The sequence below is a fragment of the Pseudophryne corroboree genome, chromosome 1 (genome assembly GCF_028390025.1).
Source record: "Pseudophryne corroboree isolate aPseCor3 chromosome 1, aPseCor3.hap2, whole genome shotgun sequence".
Classification (NCBI taxonomy): Eukaryota; Metazoa; Chordata; class Amphibia; order Anura; family Myobatrachidae; genus Pseudophryne; species Pseudophryne corroboree.
In genome coordinates this window covers 820,064,558-820,081,551 of record NC_086444.1, presented here as the reverse complement: position 1 = coordinate 820,081,551, position 16,994 = coordinate 820,064,558, and the positions used below count along the sequence as shown (strand labels likewise).

The following is a 16,994-nucleotide window of genomic DNA, read 5'->3' as shown; positions in this document are numbered from 1 at the left end:
AAGAATGACAGGCATTATTATAAGCAAACTCCGCCAATGGAAGAAACTCCGACCAGTCATTTTGGAGTTTGGCCGAGTACAAACGCAAATATTGTTTTAGAGATTGATTAACTCGCTCAGTCTGCCCATTGGATTGGGGATGATAGCCGGACGTTAAAGATAACTTCATCTTTAATGAAGCACAAAAAGACTTCCAAAATTGTGCAATGAATTGTGGACCCCGATCAGAAACAATATCAGTGGGTAAGCCATGGAGTCTGAAAACATGGCGGAGGAACAAGACTGCCAATCCCTGGGCAGATGGCAATCGGGGAAGAGCAATGAAATGGGCCATTTTGCTAAAACGGTCCACTACCACCCATATGACTCGGCATCCGGCTGACAGAGGGAGGTCCACCACAAAATCCATGGAGATATGCGACCATGGCCTAAGAGGAACATTCAAGGGCATAAGTTGACCGATGGGTAAAGAACGGGGAACTTTATGCTGTGCACAGACCTGACACGAAAAAACAAACTCTTTAATGTCTTTGGAAAGACCAGGCCACCATACTGAGCGGGAGACTAATTCCAAAGTCTTAGCGATTCCCGGATGCCCGGCAACTTTGCTATCATGAAACTCCGTCAAAACAGTTGCTCTCAAAAACTCAGGGACAAAAAGACGACCAGCAGGAGTATTTCCAGGAGCTTGATGTTGAAGCAGCTTTAACTGGGTAAATACATCCTGTGTGAGGCCTGCCCGAATGGTTGAGGACGGCAGTATGGGAGTAACAGGACTGTTGTCTTGAACTGGAAGAAAACTGCGTGACAGGGCATCTGCCTTAGTATTCTTGGAAACTGGCCTGAAGGTGATAATGAATTTGAAACGAGTAAAAAATAAAGCCCAACGAGCCTGCCGGGCATTCAGTCGCTTAGCTGATTCAATGTATTGAAGATTTTTGTGATCAGTCAAAACTGAAATAGTATGAGTCGCTCCTTCAAGCCAATGTCTCCACTCCTCGAAAGCCCATTTAATAGCCAGCAATTCCCGGTTACCAACATCGTAGTTGGATTCTGCAGATGAGAATTTCCTGGACATAAAGGCACAAGGATGTAATTCAAGGGAATCCGGATCCTTCTGAGATAGGATAGCCCCCACTCCAACCTCCGAGGCATCAACCTCAACAATGAAAGGCAATTCTGGGTTGGGATGTCTGAGGACAGGGGCTGAGACAAAGGCTTGTTTCAAGGCCTGAAAAGATAACTCAGCTTCACGTGACCAATTGGTAGGATCTGCTCCCTTCTTAGTTAGTGCCACAATGGGAGCAACTAGGTCAGAGAAAGAGTGAATAAATCTTCTATAGTAGTTCGCAAACCCTAAAAAGCGCTGAATTGCTTTTAAGTTGGTGGGTTGCGCCCAACTAAGGATGGCTTGGAGCTTCTTTGGTTCCATACAGAATCCCCGAGGGGAAATAATGTACCCTAAAAAGGATACCTCCGTAACATGAAATTCACACTTCTCCAGCTTGGCATACAGGTGATTTTCACGTAATTTTTTTAGAACTTGACGCACCTGGGTAACATGTTGTTCTACAGAATCAGAATATATCAAAATATCGTCTAAGTAGACTACAACGAACCTTCCAAGAAATTCACGGAGCACATCGTTAATGAGATCCTGGAAGACTGCCGGAGCGTTAGACAGGCCAAATGGCATGACCAGATACTCATAGTGGCCTGACTGAGTACTGAATGCCGTTTTCCACTCATCCCCTGACTTGATTCTGATGAGGTTATATGCTCCTCTCAGGTCAATCTTAGAAAAAATCACAGCCGAACGTAGCTGATCAAAGAGGACAGAGATCAGCGGCAGAGGGTAAGTATTCTTTACTGAGATTTTATTCAAAGCTCTAAAATCAATGCAGGGTCTGAGAGAACCATCCTTCTTCTCTACGAAGAAGAAACCTGCACTTAAAGGGGATTTGGATGGCCTGATAAATCCTTTCCCAAGGCTTTCTTTCACATACTCATTCATGGCCACAGTTTCAGGACCAGACAATGCATATAACCTTCCTTTAGGCAACGTGGCACCAGGAATTAGCTCAATGGCATAATCATAAGGCCTATGGGGAGGCAGAATATCCGCATTGCCCTTGGAAAATACATCAACAAAATCCTGGTATTCCACAGGAATGGGTGCGGGAACGGCGGCAGCTACTCGGATAGGAAGCGTAATACATTCTTTATTACAGATGGTACCCCATTGTAAGATCTCCCCCGACTGCCAATCAATGATGGGATTATGAAAGGCCAGCCAAGGGTGACCCAGAACCACAGGAACTGCTGGACAATGGGTAAGGAAAAACTCAATCTTTTCAGAATGTAGAGCTCCTACCGAAAGTAAAACAGGAGGTGTACAGAGAGAAATAACCCCATTGGACAAGGGACTCCCATCTAAACCATGCATGGTGACACACCTACCCAAGGTTAACTGAGGAATACCTAAGGCCTTGGCCCATGTTAAATCCATAAAGTTCCCTGCAGCTCCACTGTCCACAAAAGCAGAGACCGAGGAACAGAGGCTGCCAAAGGAAACTTTAGCAGGAACTAACAGTGAATTATTTGAGGAGATAAGCTGCAGACCAAAGTGAACCCCCTCACAACTCACTTGGTCGGGAAGTTTCCCGACTTGTTCGGACAACTACGGGCAAAATGTCCCTTACCTCCACAGTAAAAACAAAGACCAGAATTTTGCCTCCTGGTTCTTTCTTCAGGAGACAATTTGGAGAGACCTATCTGCATAGGCTCCTCCATGTCCACAGGGATGGAAAAAACACAAGGAGTAGACCCGACAGACGCTCCTTTTTCAGCCCTCCGCTCTCTGAGCCGACGATCTATCTTAATAGAGAGCTCCATGAGTTTATCGAGAGTCTCAGGAGCGGGATACTGAAGGAGACTGTCTTTAATAGATTCAGATAAGCCGAGGCGAAACTGACTGCGCAGGGCTGGGTCATTCCATCCACAGTCGTTCGACCAACGGCGAAACTCCGTACAATAAATCTCTGCGGGATTCCTACCCTGTCTGAGAGCACGCAACTGACTCTCAGCGGACGCCTCTCTATCAGGGTCGTCATACAGTAGCCCTAATGATTTTAAAAAGGCGTCTACAGACAATAAGGCTGGATCGTCTGTCTTTAAACCAAAAGCCCAGGTCTGAGGATCCCCCTGAAGCAGAGAAATAATAATTCCAACCCGCTGAGCCTCCGTACCTGAGGAGACTGGTCTTAAACGAAAATAAAGTTTACAAGACTCTTTAAAATTAAAAAACTGTTTTCTATCCCCAGAAAAACGGTCAGGCAGATGCATCTTTGGTTCAGGAATGACCCTCGGGGAAGTCCGTAACAGATCTTCCTGTGACCTCACCCGGAGGGACAGATCCTGAACCATCTGAGTAAGTTCTTGAATCTGACTAACTAGAAGCTGGCCAGGATTTGGCCCAACACCGGTGGGATTCATGAGGCCGACAAAAATCTCCCAACTGAATAAGTAAAAAAAAATCAACTCCTGTTAATTTTAATTTTTTTTTTTTTTTGTCTGGCCGGTGATAATGTTATGATTCCCGTACTCCAGACCAGAGGAGATCTAATGGCAGAGGTCTGAGTACTGGGAAGATTTGCTGGTTGTGGGAGCAGGAGAGCCTAGTAACCCCTGGCGCCCTAACTCCGTTGTCTCGCCCGTGTTATCAGAAATCCCCTGCGAGACTATGGTTGCTTGAGCCCATGGCAGCCGCGTTCGAAGGGCGGATTATGTCTGCCCAACCCCGATGCCCCCTCAGGTCTTAATGGGAGACAAAGGGAAATCCGAGACAGGGTGATAACAAGGGGCCCTCTGACTAAGCAACCAGGCCAGGGGTTACAAGCTAACTAACTTAAACCAAGGTATGTGCGGACTAGCCGCCAGGGAAAAGGACAACCAAAGATCCACTGATCCGTTACTCCTATCCAGCACCGCTGGATACCAGAGTGGATCTGTGGGAGCGGAATCCTCCGCAAAAGCTCCAGAACACAAATAAACTAAATAATAAACAGTAAGCGGACAAGCCGCAACACACGGCTGCGCCGCGACTCACGAACACCACAGGATGTTAAAGGTGCTCGGTCAGACTCCAGGAATAGATGACAAATATCCGAGTACAGGACCACTGAGGACAGGAACAACCGGATAGAGCAGGACTGGAAACTCTCTGCAACTGACAAAGGCAAACAGGAAGCTATCACCGGCGTCTGTGAGAAGTCCAAAGGGTGCTTATAAGTGTGAGCTCCCCAATCAGGAGCCAGACTGGGTCATCACAATTAATGCCGTGCAGCTTGCATGCTGCACGGCCAGCACACCATGATACAATCAGCACATCATGATACCATTAGAACAGACCCAGCAACGGGGAACGCGGCCCGAACGTGGCGTCCCCGTTGCTAGGGTCAGAGCGGCTCCGTGCGCCCGGCGTCTAGCGTTGCCAGGGAGCCGGCGGCTGTACGCGCACGGCGTCCCTGGTTGCTAGGCGCCGGGCCGCACCGACGAGCGGACCCCGGCGCCTAACACTTGGATAGTGATAAATTGCACCAACCAATCAGCTCCTGCCTTTTTTCAAACCCAGCCTGTGACATGACAGTTAGGAGCTGATTGGCTGGTACTTTATCAACGTGAAATTGATCACTCTCCAAGGCATGATCAATCTGGGCCATAGTTTCATAAGTACTATCAGTAGCAGAGGTCAGTTTGCAGTCACTCAGATTTTGCTAGCATGGGGTGCCAGCTAATAAAATTTTGCTAGCAAATGGTGCTGATGGTGAAAATCATCATTTATATCATTGTACCAGCCTTCCAGCACCCTCAAGCAGGCCTGGCGACAGGGGGTTACAAAGGAGACACCTGCACGAGGCCCCAAAATTCCAAGGGGCCCTGACCCCTCAGGAATTCTAGGAGTCCAGTAAGTGTGTCCCCTTCGCTTATGCAACGGTGCTGCTCTTCTGTACGAACATGGTACAGACAGATGCAGAAACCCGGCATGTGACTGGCGCAATTACATTTTTATTTTGTTGGTTCATTGAGAGTGACGTTATGATGTTACACCACTGGATCAGCAAGGAGCTGAGCCGAGTCACTGCCAACAGCAAAGAGGAGCAACATCCTCAACAGACAACATGAGGTAAGTCAAGTGTGGGCTCTGGAGGGACATGAGTCGGGCGGGGGTTGTGGGGGCTGGAGATGAAGTGTGATGGGGAAGGAGCTTAATACACAGGGCTGTAGAGACAAAATGGGATTTGCTGGAGAGACAGAGGATGATAGGGGTATGGCTAACACACAGGTTAGTAATGATGCTGAAAGAGATGGAGGATAGGGTTCAGATACACAAAGGGGGGTGGGCTGAAAGATACAGGAGGAGGATAAGCCTGAGGGACACAGAGATGGAGGGAGGCAGAGAGACACACGGAATGGGGGTGAGGCTGAAAGATACTGGGACTGGGAGTGATGCTGAGAGACAAAGGGTGTGGTATGAGACTGAGAGACATAGAGACACAGAGTAGGGCATGAGGCTGAGAGACAAAAGGTTGGAGAAAGAGGCTGAGAGACACAGGGGGATGAGTCTAAAAGACAAGGAAGTTGAACAGATGGCTAGAAATGGAGCTACACGGAGGGTGAGGCTGGGGACCCGGGGATAGTGCTGAAGAGACATGGCAAGGATGGTTCTGGAAAGACACAATGAGGATGAGGTTGGAGAGACGGGGATGATGCTGGAGCATCACAGGTGAGGATGAGACTAGAGAGATAGATCTCTATAGGCTGAGAGATACTAGATCTCTATAGGCTGAGACTAGAGAGACAGATAAGGCTGACAGATACTGGCAGGAATGAGGTTGGATAGATGTGTGTGTTGCAGTGGGGGGGAAGCTGGAGAGACACACGGGATATGAGCCAGTAGCCGATCAGCCTTTACTACCACATAAGCGTGCTGGATCTCAAGATTTCTGTTGCTGGCATTGCCCTCAAGATATGTGCTTCCTTTAAAAGCATCTGTTGCAATTCCATGCATTCCAACTTATTTTGTTGAAAGTGGAGCGCGCTACTTTGCATACTATATCTTGCTGCTCCTCCAGGGAAGCTTCATTCCCTATACCAAGATGGCCACTGAGGCTAATGAACACATGCGGATCCATCTTGAGACTGTGTTAGAGTACATCTAAGTGTGGTAGTGTGCATATTTCTAGTTTAGAGCCTCTCCCTTCACCACCTGAGGTGAATTACTAATTTGATTGAGCAGCTACCATTTTATGCTTTAGTTTAGAGAGGCATTGATGAGATCTGCATTTGGAGAGCATGTTGGTTCCTGTAGTGCTATTTGGAGGACCTAGGGGTGACTCCTTGTAATCTTGCTCTCAATTTAGATATATTATTGTATGTTCCATTATCATGTGGCCTTACATTGGTCAATTATATGGCCCAGAGTGGGTACTGTTATCATGCAGTGTAGGGACCACCAGTATCAGAGAAGCCTTGATGCTGGCCTGTAGGCTTACTATATTGTTGCAAATATATGTACCTAAAATATCTTTATTATCTACTACCGTATAGATTTTCAAATCTTATTGCTAATGCCCCTTGGTGAGCTGGGAAAAATCTGTTTTGCTGATGCATCACTGTGCTAGAGTACCATGATGGAAGACAGTAGTCTTCTACTAAGCTCGAGTTAAACTTGTGTTTACTTGTGATATCACCACTGCTCCATATCCTGCATCACTACTCTGGCCCTACATGCGCTCACTGGCTGGTGAGCTGTATGACACCCTGCTCTACTCAAGCTCCACTCCAACTACCAGTATTACTGAAGATAGGCAGGTAAAGCCGTACTCATTGTTATACACACTGGTAGATGGAGTGGAGCATGAGGAGAGCAGGATGTCATACAGCTCACCAGCCAGTGAGCGCATGTAGGCAAGAGCAGTGATGATATAGAGCAGTGGTTATATCGCAAGTAAACATGGGTCTCACTGGAGCTAAGTAGAAGACTGCTGTCTCCCATAGTGGCACTCTAACACAGTGAAGGATACACAAAACAGGGAGTACTGCTGTACCTACTTATCTTCAATAAAAAAACTCAACTGGTTAAGTAATTGGGCTGCTCGTAGGCATCCAGCGGTTTGTTCAGTGACTCTGCTACAATCTCAAGCCTGTACACACATATTTCTAACAACTTTGCCTATATACAGTATGCATGCTCCTCCGCTGTTTCACCTAAGCTCAAGCGGTCATAATTAGGTGAATGTAAACTTTTTTGGAATGCATGTCGTGACTAGAACTGAACCCATAGCTCTGGCACTGTGAGGTAGTGATGCCAAACACTGTTTCATAGATATGACTTCCAAAAGGCTGAGTATGATTAAAGGAACTTCACTTAGCTGAACAAAACAGACATGTGACATCACAAAATGATTGTGCTATTAGCTATTGTATTTTAAGTTGGTTTGTACCTAATGGACATCACAGGTTTAAGCTAATTATAACACATTTAACAATATTAACAATAATTATAACAATTATAACAATAATATATACAGTAATTATAACACCTAGATTTGACAAACCATAGCCAAGGACATATTGTTATTTACATTGCCTATTTATTGTGTGCAGTATAAAATATGTTATTTGAGGTCGTGCCCAAATGAAAAAGTGTCATGCTCCACCTATAGTTCAGCCAGCGTTCATTCTAGCACCCTGCACCTAAGCAGTGAGAAGGACATACGTTAATTCTGAAGGGCAAAAGTTTAGACCTGATGTGTCACTACAGTTACTGTAGCTTTAGCGACACATAACGTATCAAATTTTACCCTTCAGAATGAAAATATGTCCTCCTCGCTTATTAGGTGCAGGGTGCTAGAATGAGCACTAGCAGCGTTTATCATTAGAATATAATGACTATAAATGTTACCTGTTGTATAACAGTATATCAGGAACCCATACTTGATCAGAAGGAAATCGTAGGGTTTGTACGCCAGGAAATTCTGACTGATCCCATGTCAAGTAGAAGTCATTCCAGTACTGGTGAATAAACAATAAGACATTGGTTAGGATTGTGCATTGTGTAATAAGCCTGATTGCTTTTTATTAATAAATAACAATTCCTGATTTTACATCACATCTGCTCATACTGTACTTGACAACTTTTGTAGTTTTCCTCTTCTTGAGAAGCCTGGAGAGGAGATGCGGGTGAACAGTGATGGTGGAGGTACTAATGGTATCATTAAGCCCTGTCTCCTTACGGCAAAATGCAGCGAACTACACATATTTGAACAGGAGGTGTTGCCAAAATTATGCTATTCCGATAGAATTGTGCCACTAGGCCCCATCCCTTTCTCATGGAAAAGGATTCCCGGTATTATTCTCCCATTCTGAAAGGAGTACCTACTCTTCCCCATCACTGCTATAGGCTATAAAAAGAGGAAAGAAGTGACTCTTAAATTACCAATGTATTTTGTATTCAGACTAAAATGTATGTATTCCCAAGTTTATTGCTGTACCTGTAATATATTTTCATTGTCTATTACGCATATGACTCTTTAGAACTGTGTAGTTTTTGTGTAAAAGTTGGTATTTTATTTTTAGAATACAGAGCATAAGTTTTATATAGAGATTTCCAGTATTAGTCAGCAGCACCCTGCACTAAGCACCAATTGACCGCTCTGTTATTATTTTGCTTAGTCTGGTGTTCTGCGGACCACCTGTCTCAAAGTGCTGACTTCCCCCTAGTGAATAACCCTAACCCTCTTGTCCCGCAGCCTACCCTGCCCATAGTGTCTAACCATCTCGTCCCGCAGCCTACCCTGCCTCTAGTGTCTAACCCTCTCGTCCCGCAGCCTACCCTGCCCCTAGTGTCTAACCCTCTCGTCCCGCAGCCTACCCTCCCCCTAGTGCCTTGCCCTAACCCTTCCCTATTCTGACCACTAGTATCCAAACTGCCAGGATATTGACTACATTCCATGCTGGGGGGGGGCACCAAGATTGTTCTTGCCTCCGGGATATTGGGATGAAGTTACGCCACTGCGCAACAGGTATCTGTATAACATGTTCTACCTGGTGCATGTGTATAGGGTGTTCTAACTGGTGCAATGTGTGTATGGTGCTCTACCTGGTGCAATATGTGTAACGTGCTCTACCTGGTGCAATGTGTGTATGGTGCTCTACCTGGTGCAATATGTGTAAAGTGCTCTACCTGGTGCAATATGTGTAACGTGCTCTACCTGGTGCAATGTGTGTAACGTGCAATGTGTGTAACGTGCTCTACTTGGTGCAATGTGTGTAACGTGCTCTACCTGGTGCAATGTGTGTAACGTGCACTACCTGGTGCAATGTGTGTAACGTGCAATGTGTGTAACGTGCTCTAATTGGTGCAATGTGTGTAACGTGCTCTACCTGGTGCAATGTGTGTAACGTGCTCTACCTGGTGCAATGTGTGTAACGTGCAATGTGTGTAAAGTGCTCTACCTGGTGCAATGTGTGTAACATGCTCTACCTGTGTGGTGTAATGTGAATTGGTACTATTATGTGGCCATGCTCCTTCCCCATGAAGCCACACCCCTAAATTTTTGGTCCTTGTACTCAAGTACGGGAGGGGGAGCACCAATTTACTTTCTGCCAAAGGGCACTAAAATGTCTAGTTACAGCTCTGGTGCAGTGTCCTATATGCTACACAGCCCAGCAGCACTGTAACACCCCCTCCTCCCCCTTTCAACATTTGTAGTGTCCAAATCAAGTCTCTGTTTTTATATTTGAATAATTAATAAGATTAATAAAAACCTTCATTCCAATGGGACCTAGAAAAGGACAGGTAGGACCCCAATTTTTAAAAGTTTGATTAATTAGAAAACACTTATTTAACAGTTCTGCCCTTTAAGTTTTAACTTTATGGTAGGCAGTTGATTTCACCCATATTTCGCTTAATGCGCTTTAAGCTTTTGTGTGTATAATATTTTCCATCAATAAAGGGGGGGGGGGGGCGCCAAAATGTATATTCGCTTACCAAAAAATTTAGGCTTGGGCCGGCCCTGGGTGTGGTTGCGGGGAACTACCCAAGAATCATCAATCTCCCGCAGGTTCTGGGAGAGTAAGTAACTTTTACAGCTATTTTTCACTTAGAAACGTATACAACACAAACTACAGTAGCCCTCCTTAAGCCACAACATTAAATTAATAACATTCACAGTTAATAAGTAAACTATTATTCCTCCTCCCTCAATTAATAACATTATTGTTTAATATGCAAGTATCCACCCTCCCCAACCAGCCTTGCCATTAAATTAATGGCAAGCACATTTAATAAATAGGTCTAGTTTTTCCATCCAGACCAACAGTACATTGACATTTAAACAAATCTCCTATACCCACAGCCATCCCTTAAATGAAATTATTAGCATTCATATTTTAAAAATTGACCATGCCCCCCCTCCCCGAAAACAAAATGCCCCCATCTCAAATATGTCCTATCTAAATTATTACCCCAATAACTCCTGCCATTAAATTAGTATTCCATACATTTACTCAGGAACGAATCCACATTGCATTAATAGTCCTGATATTTAATAAAGAGCCCTCATATAACATTGATATCCGACAACCTTCTGTCAGATTCAAAATTTTGTTTGGCTTTGGAATGGATCAACTCATTCAGTAGTACCTTTGGAGCTAGCCTAGAGTAACTGATCAGAGAGGAAGACTGATAAAGGTACTAAAGCTGAGTGAAACTGATATGCTGCTATGTAGTTGCATGCTGGAGGCCTTGTAAACTGGTATTACAGGAGTGCACTTTGCAGATAATGTGTGTCAATGCTCACAGGTACAGGATAACACTCTGCTGGTGATAAGTGGTAATTCACACAAACGTAAAGCACACTGCTGGTTATGTGTCAATGCACACAGGTACCGAATATGCACTTATGCAGACTGTGAATGGTAAAGTACTGCATGCTGATATTGGATGTGGACTCTGCATGCTGTGAATTGTAATCTACAAGAAGCTGGAACTAGAATGTAGAAATGATGAATTTAGGAACTTGGGCATACACAATGGAGTGTGCATCTGACGGTAGATACAGCAATATTTCTATTAGGGTGATTAGTGTAAACCACTAGTGGGTGCTACACTAAAAAAGAAGCTTAGTGTGTGGCGCACTCTTTTGTAATGTTTGTTAGTTAATAAAATTTAACTTTTATTTCATTCTTTAAAATAAACCTCTATATCCAGGCACATGGGTATATTTGATAGCCTGAGAGTAGAACCTTTAAAAAATTTTTTTATATATATATATATATATATATATATATAGTATAGCTCCAAATTCCAGATGTTCAAATATTTGTAAAATTACCGGAATAGTAGGGGCAAAATAATTCCTTTAGTAATCAAACTTAGTGATATATTATTGAGAGTTGACTATGCTAGTGGCTATCAATATTACCTATTAGCACAGATTAATTAGTCTCAACTCTCTACCGTGAGTCTGACATAAACTATTATTTAGAGAAAATATATTTACAATTTGCATAAGGAGTCTTTCTGCGCCGTGAGACTATAGTAATAAGTGCAGATCATAAAGATAAACTTCATAATTACCTTACGAAGACCCCTGCATATATCTTCAAGGTTACCCTCAATCTTGTGGATGCATAAGAGGGTGGTAAAATTATGAATTGTAACATGTGTACACTCTGTCCGCTAGTCTATTGTCCAGACTGCAGTGGTCGTACATATGTAATTTGATGCATTGTTTTGTATCCACGATGGTAACAATTGTGGCCAAAAGGAGCAGATCATATAAGAGAACAGATAATTGATACACTGTCTCTGAATTTTAGGCATCCATTCAACTGATCACTGAGGACAATGAGAAGGTGTACATAACACCCAGAAAGCATATATTTCAATAGTGATCATATCAAACGGTTGGAATGCTTACATCAATGACAAAATCTCATCACATTGGGCGCATATATTAACAGTCACCATATATTATGGGTAACCCACGCAAAAAGAAATAGCGGCACTCCAATTGCGAGTATTGCTAATTTCAATCTCTAATTGATAGAACAAATTCAGTGACACTAATTCTCAGTTTGTCTCTATAATTGAGACTGTTCCAATATAGAACATTCCGGTATGAAACACATATCCTATCATATCACTTTTATTCTTTCTCCCCTTTTCCCCTGATAGACGAAAGCTGGGTAGTTTTTCACAGATTAATATATTATGTAGAGAATATTAAAATCAGTTACAATAGCTATTGCCATATGCTACTGCTATCAAATCATGTGAATATGATTACTTCTTCATTAATAGATATAATCGCTGAGAGATACAGAGTCCCAGGTGTATAGTGACGGTTTCCCTTTCTACTGTTGTTCCATGTGCCGTGGTTAATACCTTGGCAGTGAATGAAAACAATGAGAGCGGGGAAAAGAACGTCCACCCGGAGACAGAAAGGATAGAGCAGTGCGAGCCGCTTCTGCTGTCCACGCTCTACATCCCCCCTCCCCTGTTGTGTAAACACATTGCAGGGGGCCCCCGTAGATGTCTAGTTGTGGATGAGAGGGCGGCTCTGAATACCTGTTTGAATTCCAAGTCTGTTGTGTCACTAAGCTGGGTCAGACCTCCGTAGATAGTGGGAGCCGGACGCCGGGTCGGGTGCAGTTCCCGCACCTCCGTGTACTTTACACGCCCGTGCCCCACTGATGATCTTTATGCTGGAAGCTGCTGCAGGAACTGGTCGCCGGGCCGGGTGTATTCCCGTACCTCCTCGTAATCTATGTGCCCATGTCCCGCTAGTAATAATGACGACGTACGTTTCACATGTAGCTTGATCACATCAGTGACGCTATGGGGAGGTAGACAATATTTAAAGCCAATGCTGTGCACTAATTGATTAAATAATTAGAATGGGATTGAGAGATGATCCTCATTTGATCACCATGCAGGGTCATAGAACAATGTTACTTTTATTAGTTATAAGATTGGTCACGCCAAGAGTGCCAAAATGCCTGACAAATAATCCAAATGGTTACATAATAAGAGTGTATAATGTGATAATTACTAAGGCTCTCTGTTATGCCTGTAATCAAGCATGATTAGAAGATGGTAGTAAGGTAATTATAGAGTTATTAACTAATCATCCATTTCAACTGACACATGTTTATCTTGTATTGGTGAATAAAATCACCATATGGTGATTAATTGGCCATCCTGTATGGAGCATACTTCGCTGCCAAGAAACCCCTTTTCCCCCCCAGCTATGTTTAAACAGCAATAATATAGCAGTTAGTGCGATAATCAGCCATCCTATATAGGGCATATATCGCCACCAAGGAGCCCCCCTCCTCTCTCCCCCTCCCAGCAATATTTAAACAGCAGTAATATGCCGATTATTGCGAAAATGACAAATATGAAATAAAAAGAGAATTAGTAACCTGATATAAACTATAAAGATATATAGGTGATAACAAAAATATGTTAACATAAACAGGGGTAAAACCTATACATATGTTTGGGAAGAGGGTTGACATATGCCTCGCATACATGAGTCTTTACATGTATGCCCTGCTAGTATATTCAACATCATGACATAAGAAGAAGTAATATGGAATATGTATTGCACCTAACACGTATTCAGTAGTCTTAATATACTATGTATTGGTAAAACGGCAGATATTCATTTAATAATAGGTGAATAGAGTAGTGATGATTTATTATACGACAAACATAAACTAAAATAGTGTTGTGATTGTAGAATAAAGGCCAGTGATATAGGATTATCACCAGCGTATTCTATATAAACAGTGATAATTAAATTATGTTACATTAACAGGAATAACAGAACATATACCTAAAGGGTATCAAAAAAATTATTATTGCGCAATGTATAATATAGTATATTGTAGTGCTTAAAAAAAAAAAAAGGAAAAGAGTTATAAGACAATATATACATATATATATTATACATATATATATATATATATATATGTGTGTAATCATAGAGTTATATTAATAATTGGCTAGATAAAGATCACTTAGAGATACGTGAGATGTCTTGAGTGAAAAGAGCTTAAAAATAAATAAGTAAGGCAGTGATGACAGTGTCTAATATAAACAGTAGTAACCAATAACTAGACTAGCTCGAGTGGAGAGCCATAGGAGTCAGAAGCTATATTGTCCATAGATGGTAAGTTGAGCATTCAATTGACATTAGCTTAGCAAGATGACAGGATAATATAATAATCCATAAGCGAGTACTTTGTATTGTATGGGATGGAGTGAGTATAGGAGGTAAGACACTTATATGGCATTATGTGTCAATAGTTTGTTTTAGCTATAAGTAGAGGAGGCTATAATAATAGTATAGGCATTGATATTAATATCTCGGTATGTCTCCCATATAGATTGGATGAAAAATTAATGAACGAAAAAGTTCTGTGTCTATAGTTTGTTGTAACTGTAAGGAAAGGAGGCTATAATAATAGTATGAGCATTGATATTAATATCTAAATATACCTCCCATATAGAATGGGTGTAAAGATTAATAAAAGTGGAGTGGAATGAAAAGGGAGAAGAGGGAAGAGGGAAAAGAAGGAAGAAAGAGTGGTAATGGGTAGGATTTCTCTAGAAGGAGACATAAGCAATATCAGAGACGTAGTTACGTGGGAAGAAAGGCCCCATAATTGATATTTTCATTTAGGCCTTTAGGTGTCATTGTGTCCAACTTGAAGATCCACTCACTCTCCAAATTTTGTAATTCTCTAGAGGAGTCACCTCCCCTGATGCCCATCCGCAATCTCTCAAGACAACAGAACTTTAGTTCGCGCGGGGATCTCGAGTGTTTACGTTGGAAATGTCTCGCTACCGATGTGACTTGTCTGAATCTCATTAAGTCTGTTTCAACATTTCTAATATTGCCCATATGTTCCAAAATGCGTGTTTTGACCATTCTGGTGGTCATTCCCACATATAACATTTTGCAAGGGCATTGAATACAGTAGATGACATTCGATGTTTGGCAATTTGAGAACTCATGCATTTTTAGTTCTTTTCCGTCCCTATCCCTGATGTTAGGTCTTGTTTCAACATGAGCGCACACTGCACATGACCCACACGGGTACGTGCCTTTAATCTTATTTTCTCGTTTTGGACACCGGCAAAAGTGGCTCCTGACTAGCTTATCACTAATATTAGGCGATTTTTTTCCAGCTCATAGATACTTTTGGGCCCAGATTGTTTGCCAAATCTGAATCATTGAGTAATAGAGGCCAGTGTTTGTTAATTATCCCCCTTATCTCCTTCCACTCTTGGCAAACATCACCCACAAACCTTATCTCAGGTTTTTTCCTTGTTGTGTCCTTCAACTGTGTTGATCTCTTACTCTCCTGTAGGATAAGTGATTGCCTATCGGTACGGAGAAGGGCTCTACTGGCGTTTTTAAAACATCTCATGCTGTATCCTCTCTCTCTCTCTCAATCTGTCTGTGAGTTCTTTACTCTTTATTTTGTATATCTCATCATCTGAGAAGTTCCGTCTGAGTCTCAGGAACTCGCCCCTGGGTATATTCTGAACTGTGGCTGGTAAGTGTGAGCTGGTGCTAAGTAGTAGACTGTTAGTGGCCGTGTCCTTTCTGTAGAGTTCAGTTGCCAACATTCCATTCCTGTCCCTATAAATTCTGAGGTCCAGAAATGGGATGGATTCCTTACTGATCTCATAGGTAAGTTTGAGATTCAGATCATTATTGTTTAGTCGTTGGATAAATTCCTTCAATGGTTTCTCATCTCCCTCCCAGATGACAAAGATATCATCAATGTAACGCATCCAGGTGATTATCCTACTGGTAAATGGTTCATTGATTTCACTAAATACCATCTCCTTCTCCCACCATCCTAAATATAGGTTGGCATATGTCGGTGCGCAGGCTGCGCCCATCGCTGTTCCACGTATTTGAGTGAAAAATGCGTCAGCAAAAGTGAAAATATTCTTATGAAGAACAAAGTGTAGCAGCCGCAGTAGAAAGGATTTGAATTCACTGGGACCTTCCATTTTGAGAAAGTAGTCCACAGCAGCCAGACCTTTGACATGGTCGATGCTGCTGTACAGTGACTCCACATCAAGGCCTACTAAGATGTAATTGTCTTCTAGTTTAACATCATGTAATTGTGCGATGACGTCACCTGTATCTCGTGTGTAGGAGGGCAAGGCAGTCACATGCTTACGCAGATGAGTATCTATGAAGATGCTGGCCTTCTCTGACACACCCCCTATGCCAGATACTATCGGCCTGCCTGGGGGGTTGCTCAGATTTTTGTGCACTTTAGGCAGGAGATAGAAGATGGGAGTCCTAGGGTGGTCCACCCGCAAGAAGTCGGACTCCTGTTTCGTGATCACCTCATCATTCAGTGCTTTTTCAATGAGTCGATTGAGGGTTAATTTACAGTTATCAGTGGGATTGAACAATGTCTTAACGTAACAATGAGGATTGTTCAGCTGTCTCATGGCCTCTTGGACATACATTTCCTTTGGCCATAAGACAACATTACCCCCCTTGTCAGATGACTTCACTATCACATCTTCCCATTTCTGGATTTCATTGAGAGCTCTCCTTTCCCCTTTTGTGAGGTTGTCTTTATATTTATGTCTCCTTCTCTGCATTGTATCCAGATCCTTGCTGACCATGTTCATGAATATCCTAACTTCGGGGAAAATTTGGTCTTGGGGAAAGAAGGTAGATCTCTTCTTACAAACAATTCTACCCCTATCCTGAATTTTTCTTGGGGTGTTTTCTGAGGTAAGTTCTTGCAAGATTGAGATCATTTCCTGATCCTGTTCCGTGAACCCCTCAAAGGGTTCTGCCCCGCCATGGTCCTACATATTGCACGGATGTTGAGATGAGGTGGAAGGAAACATAGATAACCTCTCTAATTGCTGTGTC

At 42.8% G+C, this 16,994-nt stretch overlaps 1 protein-coding gene across 2 annotated transcripts in view; it reads right to left on the bottom strand.

Annotated features, from left to right (window-relative positions):
• The window catches only part of LOC134911241 (neuronal acetylcholine receptor subunit alpha-7-like), a 416,671-nt gene that overhangs the window by 235,623 nt on the left and 164,054 nt on the right, over nt 1-16,994 (bottom strand). For both annotated transcript variants that reach the window (XM_063919545.1, XM_063919550.1), the window contains exon 4: nt 7,967-8,076. In XM_063919545.1, coding sequence (XP_063775615.1) covers nt 7,967-8,076 — 110 coding nt within the window. The remainder of the gene's footprint in view (nt 1-7,966; nt 8,077-16,994) is intronic.